This window comes from Lissotriton helveticus, chromosome 7, assembly GCF_964261635.1.
Source record: "Lissotriton helveticus chromosome 7, aLisHel1.1, whole genome shotgun sequence".
Taxonomy (NCBI): domain Eukaryota; kingdom Metazoa; phylum Chordata; class Amphibia; order Caudata; family Salamandridae; genus Lissotriton; species Lissotriton helveticus.
In genome coordinates this window covers 842,038,527-842,057,831 of record NC_136068.1, presented here as the reverse complement: position 1 = coordinate 842,057,831, position 19,305 = coordinate 842,038,527, and the positions used below count along the sequence as shown (strand labels likewise).

Below are 19,305 nucleotides of genomic sequence, written 5' to 3'. Positions count from 1 at the left end.
CAGGTGTAATTTGTGGTGCGGTACTACCGACAGTTGTAGCAGTGTGGTATACCACGGCTGTCTGGCCCACGTTGGAGCAACTAGGATGAGGGTCAGAGAATGCTGCTGTAGTTTGTGTACAACTAGTGGCATGAGTGGCAGAGGTGGAAAAGCGTACGCAAATCTGTTTGACCAGTTCATCCATATCGCATTGCCTTTGGACAGTGGGTGTGGATATCTGGCGGCGAAGTTTGGGCATTTTCGTGGGTGGAAAACAGGTCTATCTGAGGTTGTCCCCACATCTGAAAGAATGGCTGAAGAACTTGCATATGAAGTTCTCACTCGTGGGTCTGTTGTGTTTGTCGACTTAACAGATCCGCTATGGTATTTTTTACTCCTGGAACATGCTGGGCTAGAAGGAATATGTTTTGAGGTATAGCCCACAGCCATATGTCCTGTGCTAGTTGAGATAGCTGCAGGGAGTGTGTGCCTCCCTGCTTCTGTATTTAATACACGGCTGTCCTGTTGTCTGTGCGGACTAACACAGCTTTGTTTGATACTTGCTTTTGGAAAGCTTTTAGTGCTAGGAATATTGCTAGTAACTCCAGATGATTGATGTGGAGTAACTTTTGTTGTGGTGTCCACCTGCCTTGCATGGTGTGTTGCAGTAGGTGGGCTCCCCAGCCGGAGAGCGATGCGTCCCCAGTTAAGATTAACCGAGGAACTGGCTCTAGGAACGGTCGTCCCTTGGAAAGGTTTTTGGTGTTCCACCACTGCAGAGAGCGAGGAGTCAGACCGTCTACCAACACTAGGTCTGTCAATTGACCTTGAGCCTGGTTCCACTGACGTGATCAGAAATTCTTGTAGCAGACTCATTTGAAAATCATTGGGTAGAGGCAGAGTGGGAGTTGTTGGTTTTGCCTGTGCCTTTGTTGAGGTTACCCCTGTAGCCCCCTCTTTGGTAGCCCTTAGTGAATGTTGATTGGCTAGGGGTTTTGTAAGAGGTGGAGGGACTTTCGGAGGAGTAGCCTCTAGTGCTGCCTCTGTATGAGGAGCGATGAAAAGAACGTCTGGGAGATTGCGGTTGCAAGGCTCCCATATATTTTGCTGTATCGGTGTCTTTTTTCATCTTTTCTAAAGACACGTCAACATTTGGGCCAAATAAATGTGTCTCATCAAATGGCTGATTAAGGATGGAGTTTTGTACCTCAGGTTTAAAACCGGAGATACGTAGCCAAGCATGTCTACGCAGGAGGGTGCTGGTATTAATTGCTCTTTAGGCGGTATCTGCTGCATCTAGGGCACAGCGAATGGAAGTGTTGGTAATATTTTTACCTTCCTGTATAAGTTCATTGGCCCTATTTTTGTATTTGTCAGGTAGATGCTGCATTATGGACTCTAGTTCATCATAATGAGCTCTGTCATATTTGGCCAGCAATGCTTGGGTGTTGGTGATGCGTCAGATATTAGCTGCTTGAGGCGCTGTTCTTTTGCTTTTGGCGTCAAGTAGCTTGGATTCATTGTCTGGTGGTGAGGCCTCACCTGATGTCTGAGAATTAGCACGTTTACGTGCATTAGACACTACTAAAGAGTCTAATGGTGCTGGACCTTTAATATAGACTGGGTCTGTAAGAGCAGCTTTATAATTTCTCAATTCGAGGATGGAGGACCCTAGCCCTGACGGGGTCTTTAAAAACCTCTGTTGCATGTTTGAATACACCCTTAAGCATTGGTAAAATGGCAGTAGACCTTTGTGTGTTATCAAAAGTGTCTATTAGGACATCTTCCTGCACCGCATCTGTGTGTAAGTCCACCCCATGATATTGGGCAGCTCTTTGGACTAGTAGGTTAAAACCTAGAACATCCCCACCAGAGGACACTATAGAAGGGTGTATGTCGTCTTGTGGGACATAAGGCACATCAGTGGTGTTGTAATCATCCCATGGATTAGGTGACTGAGGGGGATTATTTGGCCCTGCTGGGTCATGTGCACCTCCATCTGTGTCATCAGAGTCTGTATCATCTTGTGGATTAGGGGGATGGTGTAGGTGAATGGTGAGTTGGAGTATGTGTGGGAGGGAGGGGGAGGAAAGAGTATAGGGGAGGTGGAGGAGAAGGCACCCTTAATGGAGAGGTTGCAATGTCTCTTTGGAGGAGGTGCTGGTGCATCAAGTGGTCTCTTTTTGGAACTGAGAGTCAATTGACCAGTCTTAGGATCCTTGACAAGAGTTTTTTGGTTAGGATCAGGTGTGAAAAGTTCCTCTGAACAGGGCAGATCCTTCGGTGTCTAGTTTGTCTGCTCTGTAGGTTTTTTCAGCACCAAGTCAATAGCTGATTTCGGTTTAGAGGTGTGCCCTTTTGAAGTGTCCTTTACCGGAACCTGTTTCTTCGGTTCCGGGTGTTTTTTCGGTTCCGAAGCGTGTGAATCTGGAGCTTTAGGCTGTTTTTTAGTTGGCTCCGAATGCGGTTCCGGCATCGATGAGCCGCTGCCAGTCTTCGGTGCCGTGTATTTGACGAAGATGGCTTTTTCTTCAGTGTAGGATCGGCACCGTGGATAGGCTGGCTCGAGCCTGAGCTGCCTGAAGGCTTAATGGTCTTCTTTGCCGGGCCCGAAGGCAGGGCGTTGGAAGCAGTCTCTTGGTGTGCACCCGGGCCTGAAGGGGAGGGTGTGCCCGAAGCCTTTCTAGAGGGTGTCGAGGAAGGGTTGGGGTCGATGATCTTACTTACGACCCGTTGAGCTGGAGTGACTTTCTAGACGTCTGAGGGGCTGGTACTCTCTTCGGCATGCTGGTGTTCTGGCACGTCGATGCCCTCTTCGAAGAGGTCGTCTGGGATCGAAGCTGACGAGCAAGCCATTGTTCTTCGAGCTAGTCGGTCCCAGATTGGCTTCTTGGAGCGGAAGGAGGCACAAGCGGAACAGTCTTCGGCCTCGTGCTCCGGTGAGAGGCAAAGGTTGCACACCTCATGTAGGTCGCCGTGGGGAAACTTCAACCCACATCGAGGACACTTCTTGAATGGCGTACTTTCCATGAGCCAGACGTAAGGCCTAGGTAGGCACGAAGGGCCTTCGTCGACGACCGGAATCGAAGACTTCGAAGGTGAAGAATCACATCGATGTGGAGCGCGATCGAAACAATACCGTCTAACTGGGTGAGGATTGCGCGCCGAAGGAAATTTGGTTTCTAACCGGAGCGCAGGAAACACATCCGAGCCCGATGGCGGAAAAAAACAATCTGGGGATGAAGACGAGGCCCATGCGCACTGTGGTACAGAGAACTTTTCAGGACAAAAACAAACAGCAAACATCCGGGCCCAACACTAGGTGGCGATCTATGCACAGTGTGCAATCTGCAGCTCATATGACTCGAACACTGAGTTATCGGTTTCCAGGTGAGTACTCGACTGGTGAAGTTAAGGTTCTGGGCATAGACTCCGGGGTCTCCCAGGGTCGGAAAGGTACAGTAGGTACACCCTCAGCTGCACACGGGCAGCCGGGTGCAGAGAGAGTAGGCCCAATGTAATCCAATTGAGGGTAGGGGGCCTTCGGTTGGTGGCTGCAAGCAAGCAGGCCACGCGGCTGAGGGAGCTGAGCTCCTGGTCACTTAATCAGGGCAAGTGGGAAAGTAGAGTAGGGTAGTAGTTGCACTTCCAGCGGCACTCAGGCGGCAGGGTGCTTTTGAGCCTTTGAGCGCTCAATGTTATTAAATGGGAAAGGTCAGAAGGGAACAAAGGCTGCAGACTCTGGGAGGAGATTATTCAGGTGTGACCACCACTGGACTTTGGGTCCCAGTCATCGGGGAGACGTCCTCGTGGTCTTGGATCACTCAGGCACAGGCCGGGCTTGGCGGGTGCAGAGTGGGCTGGATTCGCGGTTCCTGGCTGGCACCAAGGGTATTGCTGTTGGAGCAGAGCCTCTGCTCATGGGAGTCCCAGTCTGTTAGAGGGTCAAGGCAGGCAGGTCCTACAGGTTGTCCAAGGTTGCTGTCCGCAGGAGTCGCCGGGATTTAGCAGGAGCAGGTTCCAGGGTGGACAGGCCGGTAGGGCTGAGGCCAAGTCCGTTGGTGTCGTCCTGTTAGCAGCTGCACTTCTTGATCTTCTTTCTTCTTTTCTTATCGGGATCTGAGGAAGGAAGGTTCAGGGAGCCCCTAAATACTGAATTTAGGGGTATTACAGGTAGGGCAAGGGCAGGGACCAATAGGTCCCTGTCCTGGGGTGGGTACACCCCCGAGTCTGCTCCTCTCCGGTGGGAGGGGGGCAGGAACCTAGCTGTGATTGGGCAGAGCTCCCCATCTTCAAGATGGCCAGAGCCCAGGATCGTGCATCACCTCGCCTCTCCCACCTGAGGGGTGGAGTTGGCACAAGCTGGCACCCCCCCTTCCTGACGTAGGGTTTCCCGCCAGTCTTCCCGCCAGAGTGGGGGGTCAGAACTGGTGGGGGCCAGTTGCTGGGTACAGCAAATGGTCTGGAGAAGCTCACAGAGTCGGCAGGCCTTTGAAGCTTCCCCCTGCCCATCCTGGGGGAGGAGACCTAGCACCTCGCCCAGGATGTGCATTGTTGCAGGCCCAGGAGAGCGGGGGTTCTCCACCCAGGGGTCCAGCAACATGTTTGCTGTGTGGCAGCCTAGGCAGCCTTTCAGTCCAGAGGTGGATTGTAGGTTAGGTTTCAGGGGGCATCTCTAAGATGCCCTCTGGTGCATTTTACATTAATTCCCACACTGGCATCAGTGCGGGTTTAATGTGCTGAGAGGTTTGATACCAAACTTCAGTCTTCAATGAAGCCATCATGGTGCCGTGGAGTTCGTAATGACGACCTCCCAGCACCATATACTCTTAATGGCAGCACTGCACTTACAGTGCCCAGGAATGGCCCTGGGTAATGTAGGGGCACAGGGCTCATGCACCTGTGCCCACACCACTGGCACAGAGCACCCAGCTAGAGGGGTGACTGATGTATGCCAGAGCAGTGGGCATGGCACACAGGGATATGTGCCATGTCGACTCTGTTTAGTTCTGTACTTAGACACTCAGCCTGCAAAGACAGTGTGTGGGTGTCAGTGTACAGGGCACTTAAGGGTGGCACAATAAGTGCTGCATCCCTTAGGGGTCTTCTCTGGTCACCATGCCCTGGGTACCATTTACTAGGGGTTGATAGGTGGCCAGAGATGCCAATTGGGTTTTAGTTTCAACACAGTTTGTAGGGAAGGAACACAGGCCCTGGGCACCTGGTTGGTAGGAGCCCAGGGCACACTCAGTCAAAGCACATCAGCAGTTCAGAAAAAAGTGGGGGGCATACAGATGCAAGAAAGATGGCACTCTCACAGCTATGTATTGGCATTTGACCCTGGCCCACCTGCATAAGGGGAATCCAGCACATAGTCCGCGGTGCTGGCGTGGCTGCAGGGAGGTTGGCACCCTGATACATATTTTATGGGAATGTGGAGAGCTTCAGACCTACTGGAAAGAGGTCCTTGATGAGATCAATCGCCAATTTTATACGGAGATCCAGCTTACATAGTTTTGGGACTGCTCAACCCCATGACATACCCACTCAAGTCCAGGCGGGGCAGGTTGTTGGGGATAGCTTTGGGAGCTGCCACACAGAACATCCTATCACATTGGGGCTCACCTCTGCGACTGACACGACTGTGGGAGCTATATAAACTATGGCATGTCCTAGGAATGGAACGTATCCAGGACTCTCTTTCCAACACCATAGCCAGCTTCGCTAACGCTTGGCAGCCACTGATTGCTTTATTATCAACATAAATGAATGAGATTACATGCCCTAAATTTCTCCGCCTTCTCCGAACGACAAGCTTGGCCACCACACACGAACTTTCGGAGAATCAAGGTCTATCCCAGTCACCATAACACATCTCGGTTCACTAGGAAGGCACACCAGTTCGGGGTGGGGGAGGGTGTTGCGGTCTGGGGTGGGGTTCTTTCACTTTTTTAAAAAGCAATATGGCAACATTACTCACCGCTTGGCTGCTTGCACGACAGTGCGGCAGCACCGTGGGGGGGGGGGGGGGGGGGGGGGGGCTTGAGGTGGTTATGTGGTTCATAGTTTCGGGCCAACGGGAGGGGGCTTATCTTCGATTTGATATGCATGAATAGTATGTTTGCCCTCATTGGAAATGTTTGTAATCCCTTTGAAGCAAATGCCAATAAAACAAAGTTAAACCTAGAAATCGCCCAAATAACCAAAGGAAAATGCTACTTACCAGTATGCATCTGTTCTTGGCATGAAGAGTTGCAGATTTGTATACTTTTGCATAGATCGCCATCTGGTGTTGAGCTCGGATGTTTGCACTGTGTTTTTGTCTTGGAAGAATTCTTTGTAGTCACGAGGTAGGCGACTCCTCCCTTGGACGATAGTGCGCATGGGCATTGACGTAAGTAGTAGAAAGAGATGTCCATATGTATCTAATTAAGATAGTATTAGAACAGATAGAGGTATCTGGGGAGGAGGTTGGGCGTATACAAATCTGCAGCTCTACATGCCAAGAACAGATGCATACTTGTAAGTAGCATTTTCTGTTCGAGGCATATGAGCTGCAGATTGTATACTTTTGCATAGACTATATAGCAGTTACCTCCTTAGCGGTGGCTACCTGCATCTGTTGCAGTGGTTTGAAAAAGTGTTCTTAATACACCCTGGCCCACACTAGATTGTTTTGCCTGCACATCTACACAATAGTGTTTTGTGAAGGTGTGTGGTGTAGCCCAAGATGCTGCTTTGCAAATGTCTTCTAGGGGAATGTTCCCTAAGAATACCATGGAAGCCCCTAGTTTGCGTGTGGAATGAGCTCTATGGGGAATGGCTAGTGTGCGTTTGGCTTTGATATATCATATTTGGATGCATTTAACAATCCACCTTGCAATTCCTGTCTTTGAGATGGGATTGCCTTTGTGAGGTGGGTAAAAAGCCAGAAAGAGTTGTTTGGTCTTTCTACAGGATTTTGTCCTTTCAATGTGGTAGAGTATTGCTCTTTTAACGTCTAACGTGTGAAAAGATCGTTCTTCCACTGAGTCTGGTTGAGGGGAAAACACTGGGAGTTTTGCATAAGGGACGAGGAGAATGAAGGAGGCCATCATCCTGATTAACTGCATGAACACTCGAACTGGTAGCGAGTGTTGAGGCTGACATTTTTGGATTGGAGCCTGTATGGCGCTTATCCTGACTGGATTGAGATATGCTTGAGCTTTTGAAGTGTCTATTCTAGCCCCTCGGTATTGTTGTATGCTGGACAGTTGGAGATGGGATTTGGCGAGGTTTACTGTGAATCCTATGCTGTGAAGGAGCTGGATTGTGTTGTGTGTTGCACACAGCTGCTGTGTGATTTGGCTTTTATGAGCCAGTCGTCCAGATAAGGGAAGACATGAATAGGTTGTCTCCTTAAGTGGGCTGCAACTACTGCGAGGCATTTGGTGAAGACTCCGGGTGCTGTAGTGATCCCCCAATGGGAGGACTTCGAATTGGTAGTGTTGACCATCTACCACAAATCTGCAGTATTTTCTGTGAATGGGATTATGGAAGGTAGGGAAGTCCACCCCTGGAGCTTTGAGAGGGCATTATTGTTTGATGTTGGTTATCCGAATCATATGAGAACTTGGATTCAAGACTTCCTTGTAAGGAATGTTGGTTCTGCACCAGTCATGGTTGTTTGGGACACTTTGAAAGCATGTACTAGAGGTGAGACTACAGTTCTCTCTCAGGAAGAAGAAACAAGAAAAAATTGCAGATTTTAGAGCTCCCAAAAAATTTGGCAAAAGCAGAGGAAAAAGTTATGGGTGCCGTTCAGATGGGGGGGGGGGGGGGGGGGGGGGGGGGGGTGTGAGGGAGCGAGCCATTTCAACTGGAAATTGCAGGTATCAGAGCTGAAATAGGCACAATTTGGCTGAAAAAGATGCCTCAAAATGGGCCGCTGCTCGTGAAAAAATCCACGAGTGCAGCGAGCAAATTGCCCATCAGATGGATTTGAGAACTAGGCAGCATACACCAAACATTAGTATACTTTCTATTCAAGCCCCGTGGGTGGGATAACTAGCGATCAGAGTATAATTCGAACAGCCTTTCGAGAATTTTTACAAGGCTTATATACTGAATAGGACACTCGCTCACAAGAAGCTAGGCAGGCACAAATTGACAATTTTTTTAATTCGGTTGTGTTATGTCTCAGCCCTGAGGATCGGGATCAACTAGAGGATCCACCTTCCTGGGATGAAATCTCAAGGGCAATGTCAGATCTAGCTGATGGCAAGGCATCCGGCACGGACTGCATACCTGTTGAAGTCTATAAAGTTTTTTCCTCCCAGATTAAGGATATTTTTAACACTTTTATAGTTCAAATTTTTAATGGTGCGACCCCTCCTCCATCATGGTCGACAGCTAAGATTATCTTTCTCAAAAAAGATAAATCCCCTTTGGAAATGTGCTCTTATCGCCCATTCACACTCATTTATGGAGATGCTAACATCTACTCAAAGATCCTTCGCGTAGGGACCACATCCGGAGAACCATTACTCTGTTTTGTGCAACACGGGTTACAGCGGACCCGATGGCTGTTTCTGTGGAGCGTCATGCAGAGTATGGGCTTTGGGTCCAGGGCAATACATTCCGATAAGGCCTTATACTTAAAGCCTTCGGCCAGAGTTTGGATAAACTGGCAACTTACTGAGCAGCTTACAATCGCACACGGGACCTGTGAGGGTTGCCCCTGTTCCCAGCTGCCGTTTGCCATGTACATTAATCCTTTTATAAAAAGACGTATTAGCAATCTGAAAATCCCAGCCATATATAGACATAACTTTTAGACAAAATGTATGGCTTACGCGGACGATTTAGCTTTCGTAACAGACCCTGAGAAAGCTATAACAGCTATAGAACGAGAGGCCCAACTCTTTGGAGAGGTCTCCGAGTATACGCTTAAAGGAAAAACCCAGATTATAGAAAATAACAAAATTAATTGGACGGACAATAGAGTGGTCCCCAAGGCAAGGTATTTAGGGGTAAATATCGTGGCTGAAACGGACTTGTCAGCGAAAATTTGAATCCGCTTGCTTAGGAGACAAAGAGGGCATTGAACCTGCTCAACAATTTACATTTGTCAATCGTGGGTAGGTGCAACGTCATCAAAATGATTTTTCACGATAATTCTATACTTTTTTTAGATCCATCCCTCTTGAATTTTCAAATACAATCTTACAGCAATTTGACTTTCTCTTTTCTCAATTCATATGGGCTTACTCTCAGCCAATCCGATCGTTCAAATTTTTAGCCCTTCCTCGGAAAAGAGGAGGCTGGGCACTCCCAAACGTAAAATTATATTATTGGGCCACGGTCTTGGAGATATACCCGGTAATTATACAAGGACAACCTCCAGCATCGACATCTAAACTCCCATCACAATTTGAACTGTTGCTCAGGTCTGATGCATGGGGTGGTTTGAAGCGCCAGTTAGAATTTGGTTATTTTAAGAGGGTTAGATTACAGTCCCTTTTGGGAACTTTCAAATTCTTCACAGCTGTACGTAAGCTATTTGGAATTGGCAGACTGAACCACTATACCCCTACAAGAAATAACGATAATCTGCCAGGCATATTTGGGGGGTTTAATTTTCAGAAATGGCTAAACTCCGGTATTAATAAACTAGGGGCTTTGTACTCACTTGAGGGTATTTTATCATTTGAGGACCTTAATATGAAATTTGATTTACACCAACACAATGCTTTTAAATACCTAGCCATTAAAACATTTTTAGCATTTAAGGCAGGGGGGGCCTTGGGATTTGTGAAAAGCGAAATTATTGAACAATTGCTTGAGCCTACCACTTCCAAATTGGGTCTATTCATGACACTCTTAATAGCCAAATGTCTGATGACTTAACTAGTATCTTTATTAAATGGCAATAGACATTGGATATTACTAATGGGATTTTCTGCCTAGCCCACCAATTTGCCCAAAGCGAATTATTGTCAGCTAACTTACAGGCACAGTTTTACAAAACCTGTTTTTTCTATACTATACACCCAGTAAAATAGCAAAGTGGGGGTAGGGCAGAGGGACTTATTGCCCTTGTTGCTCTGAATACAGTACGGATCCTGTTCACATGTGTGCTACATTTGAGAAACTTGGGCCTCTAACTATTAAAAAGCAAAGCTTTATTGGATCTGTTCGGTCTCAAGACATCCGACTTACTCCCACAACGCTTATACTGGGCATACAAGAAACAGATAGGTAAAATGGGGGGGAGGGGGGGGGTGCAAATTTGTATTGCCATGGCAATCTATATGCTGTGCATACATCTGCTTGGATAGACCCTAAACATCCTCTATTTCTGCAATGGCTGCCTCAATTATATTCTACATGCACTCTTGAAAAAGCTATTTACAATAAGAAGGGCATTTGAGCCAAAAAGAAAGGTTTGGTTATTTGGGAACCCTTGTCTCGTTGGCTTTATCAGACAACTCCTCAGCAACCCTAAGAAATAAGGTTAGGCCTCTTGTCTTTTGTCTTGAGATGATAAATCATTGGAGGGATGGTCAAGTTATTTTAGTTATGTTTTGCACTGCTTTATATACACCTTAGCACCCTTGCACCTCGTTTCTTGCACAGGTCACTTTGTTTATAATGAATATTTATCTGATGAATTGTAAATTCTGCACTTTATGCACTTTTTCTATTGGGGCTAAAAGGATTGTTGTGTGACAATGGTCTTTCATACCTTTGCTTGCCCTAAATGTTGGATTTGGTAAAAATATCAAATTGCTTTGACTGCTGATCGTGTGAATTTGTTGGTTAGGGTGGAGGGGTGGACACTGTATTTAGACATTGTGTTTGCTTTTCTGTATATGGGATATTTAAACCAAAGCAATAAAAAATTTTTTTTTTTAAAAAGCAATACTAGGTGTACTCGAACTATGTGTTGGCCTCATTAGAACAGATACCCATAAGCATTTATTGTGACTTTTGAAGTACCAGCATTGAGAACACCATGAAAATAAGCTTATATATCAAGTTAAATAAAATATAGTTACCTGTGTCTGATAACAATTTTGTAGCCTCAATAACCTTTTCTGTGTAAATTCCGGGTTCATAATTATCCATTTCACATGTGACAACATGAATGACTCTTGCCGCACGTCCACGAATTGCACCAGCCGTTCGGTCAAGCCCATCAACATCCCTTTCTTGAAGGGCAATGACACATTTGTTGACATCTTCCAATATGTGATTCTCTAAAAGCAAGAAGCATACCAGCAGAATTAGATATTTTCCAAGTAACAGAGTAAATACAGACATTCATATACAAGCTAGCGGTATGAATTTACAAAAAACATTTAGCAACAGATGAAGATACCTTACATAGGTTGAACTACATTGTCTACATAAACCTCCTTGAGCTTACCAATACCCCGTGTTATAATGTAGGACACAGCAAAGTTCTTACTCAGAACAACTATATCTGACAACAGCCAAAAGACTGAAAAATATATCTATGATCAAAATTAATACACAGTTGGAATTACAAGATGTCCGCTCCGCCTACAAAAGATGATAAAATATAAAGGAAGAAAGATTTTCTTTTTTCTAGGAGAATCTTGACCAAAAGGTTTTATTTACCTTCTGTTAGGCCTCTTCTGTGTTCCTATGTTAGTATCCTAAGTGGACTGTCACAGACCACTGGTGTTCCTGGGCCACAATACGGATGCATTACAATTCTCTAACAAGGTTTCTTGAAATCTACGAACGAAGATAGTCAGTACTACAGAGCTCCTGCTAAGATTTTCATGCAATTCACCAGGACTAGAGGCTCAGGTAATTGTGTTCAACACCCATCTCACATCTTGCCCTAGGAACTATAACTGGTAACAAAGGGGGGATAGCACACATGTAGCATGTGTGAGTTAGATGACAGGAGGCATCAACATAAAGAGCCACTACTGAGAGTATAAGAGGACAGAATGATAAATAGATGTAAGTAGAGGTTGAAGATGGAGAAAGACTGCGGAAAATTAGGAGAAACCAAAAGCACAGGAACCATTATAGAGAGGAATTGCAAGTATGCAATACAAATGAAACTGAGCAGGAGATTGGAAAGGGGGGGGGGGGTTTAATTTCATAGACTTTAATGTAATCCCGAGAGATTGTTTTCCACTTGAAGGTAAAATTACAGGTTCTCAGCCTCCTTTAAAGAGACATGTTCTGAACCTACATATGCAGAGAATAATGGTGGATCCAGAAGTCGCAGACTGTATTGAGCTGAGACGTCTACACTTTCTAACAGATTCCATGGTGGCTACAGGACTGGATTGTTTGGCAGTGGCAATGAACTTCCAATGACTGTAAAAAAGTCACTAATATTTACAATTAGCTCATGCCGGAACAAAGCTAGAAAAAAAGCAGGTCACCAAAGAATTGAAGACACAGCGACTTCTAGAGCCCATCAGAGGCATTTAAAAAAATATATTATATGCGTGATTATATATATAAAACTACATTTTAATGAAAAAACACACACACACACACACACACACACACACACATACACCCCCAACAACTCTTTAACAAGATGTTGACTCAACATAGACACTGACTAACACCATCACTGGATGACTCCAGCTTCAGTAATAAAAGGAAATCTCAGGAACATGTGAAACACAAAAGGGATGACTGAAGGCACTACATGGTCATACTAATGGCAGAAGACACACAATGTAGTTTGTACAAACACAATAAAGGTAACAAATGGTTGCCGAAGTGAGGCATTCTGCTTGATTGGATACCCCAGATACATGCTGATTAATACAAGTAACCCATGAGAAAGCAAGCTTAAAATTAAATCAATAGTGAGAATGAAGAAATTAAACACTATTATTGTTAAACAAATCTTACAATTAAAAACATTTTGTGCAGTTCTAAAAACTTCATGAAAGTGAACTGCGTTACATAGTAGCATTCCAAGATCATCTGCAAGTCTGTGGTTAAAGGAATGAATATGGACAGTGCATACCTGAAACAGCCAGAAAGTCATCAATCGAAGTAATGTCATCAACTGCATCAGTCAGCACACGTACTTGTCTTTCCCACTGCTCCTTGAAAAGGTCCATAGTCTCCAAAGCGACTTTACTCTGAGGTTTTGCAGCCAGGGCTAGAGCTGCATTGATAACCTAAAACAAGCAGAAACATTTCCTTGATGGTATGTTACACATTCTTGTATGTTGCTCTCCATCACTCAAATAAGGCCAGACATTAGAATGCTCAGCTTGCACGATGGAAATGCTTTTATATACACAAATGTAAAACATTTTAAGGAATGCAATACTTTTTTTTTCCTAGGGGACATAGGGTAGTCAGGCATATCCTGCTGTCGGTATACAAGTTTACTATTTCTGTACCAGAGACCATACTATCGCTCTCCCGAGGCATAACCATGTTATTCAGTTTGTGCAGTTGAAAATGCAGTGAGGGAGAACAGTCAAGGCTAAGCCTGTGTGTTACCCTATGTGGCTGCAGGTGTTACAATCTCAGATACAGTGCAACAGAAAATAACACAATAAAATCAATGCTGAATCAACGTTTAACCTTTACGATAAATGACTAGTTGGATTGATAAATTGAACAGGTAAAAGGAAACATTTTACTTCCCTGTATACATAATGTAGTGAAGTAGGCTCATGTAGGAAGCTGGCTCTGTATATACTATACCAAAAGTAATGTATAGTGTGCACAGAGTCCAGTGGAACCCCAAAGGTAGGCAGAGGTAAAGTTAGATAGAACCTTACTCTCTATTTGTGGTAGTGTGGTCGAGCAGTAGGGCAGTATCAGAGGACAGTGTTAAGCATTTGTTGTACACAGTCAGCAAGTGAATTCACACACTCAAAGACTGAACCTCACACCAATTCTTTTTGTATAAAAATATTTTTAGTTATTTTATTTTCTAGAACCAAGCAAGCCTGGCAGAGTTACGTTGACAAATACTTTGCAGTAAATAGAGGTAATGCAAATACTGTGAAATGCTGTACATATACTTTGTATTGACTTTGCAATTAAAGTTACAGGTAAGTTACTTTTAAGATTACTTTTTCTACTCCGTGTAATATGCCTAGATATCACACTAGGACATTTCCTAGAGAAAAGGTAAGTGAAATCAGTTTTGCACAATTGCTATTTTTCAGGTTCCCATACAATTCTATGTCAGGACTGGAGGCGAAGATTATGCCTTCTTTCTTCACTTTATTCCATTAGCAGCAAGAAGGTAAACAAAGACTACATTTCCCATGAACCATAGGGAAAAAGTAGGCAAGAACAACCACCAATCAAAACAGAGTCCATGTCAAATCAGGGGCAGCCAGCCCAATATAGTCCTGTCAGTAACTATTCCTCCTCTTTCGTCGCTGCTCCGCAGCAAAGATAAGTACTCTTCAGTTCCTTATATTGTCTGGAGCTTTCTATTCATTTGATTGCTTTTATTTTCTTGCTAGGTGGTAACGCTGTGGCTGCGCTTGTTGCTCTGTGCTAGCACTGTGTGGCGCGCTGTTCTTGTGGTGGTTCAGCGTTCGCACTGTGTTTATTTTACTTTAGGTCACGATTGCTTCCTTAGTAGGCGTCGCGGGTGACTGTTCTCCCCTCCCCCCCCCCCACGGGGCGGGGGTTTGTTCCGACGCTTTTCGCATTTTTGTTTGCTGCCGCGGGGTTGATTTTCCTCAACCCTACGCGGTGAAGAGGCTGGCTTGGCTTCGGCAGACCTCCCGCCGCTAGAGGGCGTGGAGGTCATCTGGTGCGCGACGCTTGTCCCTTCTGTGGTTTCAAACGTTGCGCGCGCATCCTGTTGCTGAGGCCCCGGTCTGAGGCAAACGCCGTTGGTCTGTAGCAGTGGGAATCGGGTCATTTACCGCTTCCAAAGCGTTACTTGTCTGAACGCACCGCCACCAGGGGATAAAGTTAAACGGTGGCGGGGTCTGTAATACTGCTACTGATGCCTCGAGGAATCCCAGAAAACACGAGGTCCTGTACTAGGCTCCAAAAGGGGACAGGCCCAGACCGGTGAGCGCCCCTCTGACACAGGGGGGTGTTGTATATTAAATTGCCAGCAAGTGTGTCCCCTGGGGCTCCAGCCTTTCCCCGATTGCAGTACCTTTGCGGCCCCTACCTGCAGCTGCCACCCAGCTCGTTATTTCGTAGGGCTTCAACAGAGGCCTGTGTGGTGCCGCGCAGAGTGTCGGCACTACCTGCTACTTTAAATTACCGTCCTCAACAGAGGCAGAGCCTGTTTCACCGTCGGCTCCCTTCAATTGGCGCTGAGTCATGGAGTATTACGACGAATACCCTGAGGAGGAGGACCCCCCTTGTAGGGATGCGCTGGGAGGACACATTTTACGATGCTATGGATTCTTCCATTTTCTCAGGCTGTCTGCCATGCTATGCCCCCCCTCGAAGGCAGACTTTCCAGTCAGATTGCCGATGCGTTTTCGCTCTTGGAACAGCGCATTGGGCCCTCCGCTCCCGTGTCTTCCCCGGCTCCGGGAGTAGACGCGGACGCTTTAGAGCGCTTACGCCAAGCTTTCTTGGATAGCCGAGCTGGTCAGTCGGCTGCGCTTCCCGCTCCTCCACCTCCGTTGCCTCAACCCGCTGCGGTTTTCCCCACAGGCGCCCCCGACACCGATCCGAACGCCTCCATTCCGGAGCCTTCCTCAGCTCCATCTCCGGTTCTTTCGGATATGCTGGACCCGAACGATATCGTTCACCCCGCTCGTCGGAGTGGGCTCCGGGAGACAAAGTGGCTGCTTACGTGGCGGAGCACATCCGTCGTCCTTTGGAAAAGGAGGCCCGGAATTGCCTGAGGGCGGAGTGCCCCCGCCCTTCCTTGGAGGGCAAGGTATCTCTCACTCCTGAGATCGACCCCAGGATGCATTCCTTCCTGCAGAAATTAATTCTCGACCCGAAGGAGCTTGCCAGAACAAGCTCTTGGATGTCCTCGGCCCGGCTACGAAAATCCTGAATATGGCCGAGGAGGCCAAGGAATCAGGCTCTATTTCTATGGACGTTCTGTCCAACTGGGCTCAACGGGTCATTGTCTTCTTGAGCAATGCCAATCGCGCGCTCTCTACTGAGCGTCGTAGGTCACTCCTTATCTAGGTGGACCCAAATTTAGGCGACCTAGCAGACTGAGGCCGGAGCGTGGCCCAGGTGGGCCTATTTGGCGAGCCTTTTGTTCGAGAGCTCGGCAAGTTCGTGAACACCTTCACGTCCCTGGACAGGGCCCAGTCCACGATTCGCAAGGTGTTTCCCCGTGTTTTTCGCAGGGCCGGCAGAGGCAGGGGCCGCTCTGCCAGTCGCGGTCACCAGCAGGGTAACCAGAGAGGCCCCGGTCAACAGCAAGACCAGTCCCGGTTTGGAAATTTCTATCCTATGAGAGGACGCAGAGGAAAAGGAAGAGGATACCGTGGAGGTTCCACCAGTACAAACTCCGGTGAGTGTTCACCTTTTTTCCCCCGTCAATGCTTGGAGGGCGGTTGGCAAGTTGTGTTCAGGCTTGGGAGTCGCTCACACGCGATGCGTGGGTTCTCCAGACTGGGCAGGGGTTCCACATAGAGTTCTTGGGGTCCCCAAGGCAGCTTTCTCCCCCACATCCTCCATTTTTCAGATTCAGACGCCGCTCTGGTAGACGAAGAGGTTGCCTCTCTTGCGCAAAGGCGCCATTTCCCCGGTCTATCCGTCACCCGGAGGGGTTTTTAAGCAATATCTTCTTAGTGGACAAGACGGATTGCAGCAAACGGCCAGTCATAAATTTAAGCGCTTTCCACGAATGGCTGGTGTATCGCCATTTCAAAATGGAGGGGATTCATCTCCTGCGGGATGTCCTTCATCCCGGCGATTGGATGGTCAAGGACGCTCATCTGCTGATCCCTGTCTTTCCTCCGCACCGAAGTTCCTAGTTTCTGTGGAGAGGCCGTGTTTACGAGTTCACCTCCCTTCCGTTCGGCCTCTCGTCGGCACCATGGTGTTTTACCAAGGTCCTCAAGCCGGCGGTAGACTTCCTGAGAGCCAGGGGGTCAGGATGATCGTTTATCTGGATGACCTCCTGTCCGCAATGCCTGGGAACGCAGCTTCAGATTGCAGTGGCTCTCCTCCTAGATCTTGGGTTTGTGATCAACAAAGAGAAATCTTCCAGCCGATCCAGTCCCTTACCTCTTTGGGGTTAGTCATCGACTCAACGTCCTCCTCTCAGTCTTCCGGCAAAGAAGATCTCCAAGATCTGCCACGAGTTGTGCTGCGTGCTGGCCCAAGAGCCAAGTGTCTCTCCGTCAGATAGCGCGGGTCTCTTGTCAGCCTCCATCCAAGCCATCTTTTCGGGCCCTCTTCACTACAGGGCCCTGCAGCGCCTGAAGGCGTATTTCACACGAAGGGGTTCCCCAATTCCCACATGGTGAATTGGACACCCGAGGTGACGGCCCGAGATTCGGTGGCGTTTGGACCACATGGAAGCCTGGAACGGGCGAGCGATCTTTGGTTCTACCCAGGATCTAGTTATCGAGTCAATCGCCAGCAGACTTGGCTGGGGCACCCGCTGCGGGGATTTGTCCACATGAGGATTGTGGTCTCCAGCAGAACAGAAGTTACACAAACTGTTTGTAGCTTTTAGCAGGTTCGTTCGCCGTACGGTGTTGGACCAGAGACTGTCTAGTCTTGCGTACTCCTTAAGATGGACAACATCTCGGCGGTTCGGTATGTGAATCACCTGGGCGGGACCAGATCCAAGGACCTATCGGACCTGGAGGCGAGCTTCTGGCAATATTGCCTGGACAGCCAGATCTCGGTCACTGCCGAGTACCTCCTGGGCCGGGAGAATTTGGAAGCAGACTTTCAGTCTCGTCATTTCCGGGATTCCAGCCTGTGGAAGCTGGATCGAGCCATTTTTTCTGCCCTGAACGACCACTGGGGCCTGTTCTCGGCGGATCTGTTTGCCTCCCGTCTAGACCACCAGGTTTAACAGTTTCAGTTGGAGACCGGATCCCCTGGCGGCGGCCAAGGATGCGTTCCTCCAGGATTGGAGCCTGGAAAGGGGATATGCGTTTCCTCCCTTCGCAATGATCACACGCTCCTCGGCTCAGATCCGCAGACATGAGGCAGATTTAATCCTGATCTCCCCTCTATGGAGGTCGCAAGTGTGGTTTCCAGTTCTACTGGAACTTTCCTGGGATTTTCCAATCCTACTCCCCCAGTTTCCCGCTCTTCTCACGAATCCCGAGGGGAACCCTCACCCGCTGGTATTGGCGGGGTCTCTGTTTCTCATGGCGTGGCGGATTTACGGGGTAGATGGGAAACCCCGGGCCTTTCGAGAGAGGCTGAGGACCTCATCTCCAAGGCTTGGGCGGCCAGTACGGTTAAGCGATACCAGTCCGCATGGGGCAGATGGTCCCATTGGTGTATGCGACGGGGTTACGATCGCCTGGTTGCCAACGTGGTTGCCGTGAATTTATTGGCGCAACTGGCCTCTGATGGCCTGGCTTACCGCTCTATAAATTCCTTTTGATTAGCGATTTAGTCTGGTCACGTCCCTGTGAATGGCACTCCGGTGGGGGAAAATCCCCTGGTCTGTAAGCTGCTAGGTGGCATAAGATTGTCTTTGCCCCCGGAGCCTCGTTATTCCACCCTCTGAGACGTTAATCAGGTCCTGAACCTTTTTCTTTCATGGCAACCTAACCGGTTCCTGTCACAGAACGAGTGGTCTGCGAAGATAGCTATGCTGCTTTGTCTGGTGTCGTGTAGACGTGTCTCGGATGTCCGGGCTTTGGACATTTCGGGAAGGATTTTCTCGCCTGAGGGGGTTACCTTTACTCTTCAACGACGCACTAAGTGCCATTCCAGGGTTATTTCTTACCCGGCTTTTCCCGACTCTCCTAAGTTGTGCGTGGTCAGATGCCTTAAAGCAGAGATCTTCAAACTGTGGGGCGCGCCCCCCTGGGGGTCGGTGAATGGTTTCCAAGGGGGGCGCGAATGCCTCTGCAATTACATGCAAATGAAGATGGCCTGGAACTGCGGCCTTGTTCATTTGCTGCATTTCCTGGCTGTCTTTATTTACGCAGTGCTTTAAACTGGGACTATAAAAAGATTCGGAGTGCTCTGAAGAGAGGTCACCAAGTGTCAAGAAGTTGGCTAATAAGAAAATAGTCTAAGTATTTCGTAGTTAGCAAATACCGTCACTGCAGACGTCAGTGAGTCTGAAACTTGAGCAACACATTATTGAACCCTAGCTGGCACTTTAAGGAACAGTGACTTTTGTACTGATAGTGCTGCGAGGTCTCAGCCTATGACAGAAAG

At 47.7% G+C, this 19,305-nt stretch overlaps 1 protein-coding gene across 1 annotated transcript in view; it reads right to left on the bottom strand.

The window, feature by feature from the left end:
- CTNNA1 (catenin alpha 1) overlaps positions 1-19,305 on the bottom strand; it is a 420,641-nt gene that overhangs the window by 198,046 nt on the left and 203,290 nt on the right. The window contains exons 11-12 of the mRNA XM_078653347.1: positions 12,995-13,151; positions 11,019-11,219 (exon numbers count right to left, since the gene is read on the bottom strand). Coding sequence (XP_078509473.1) covers positions 11,019-11,219; positions 12,995-13,151 — 358 coding nt within the window. The remainder of the gene's footprint in view (positions 1-11,018; positions 11,220-12,994; positions 13,152-19,305) is intronic.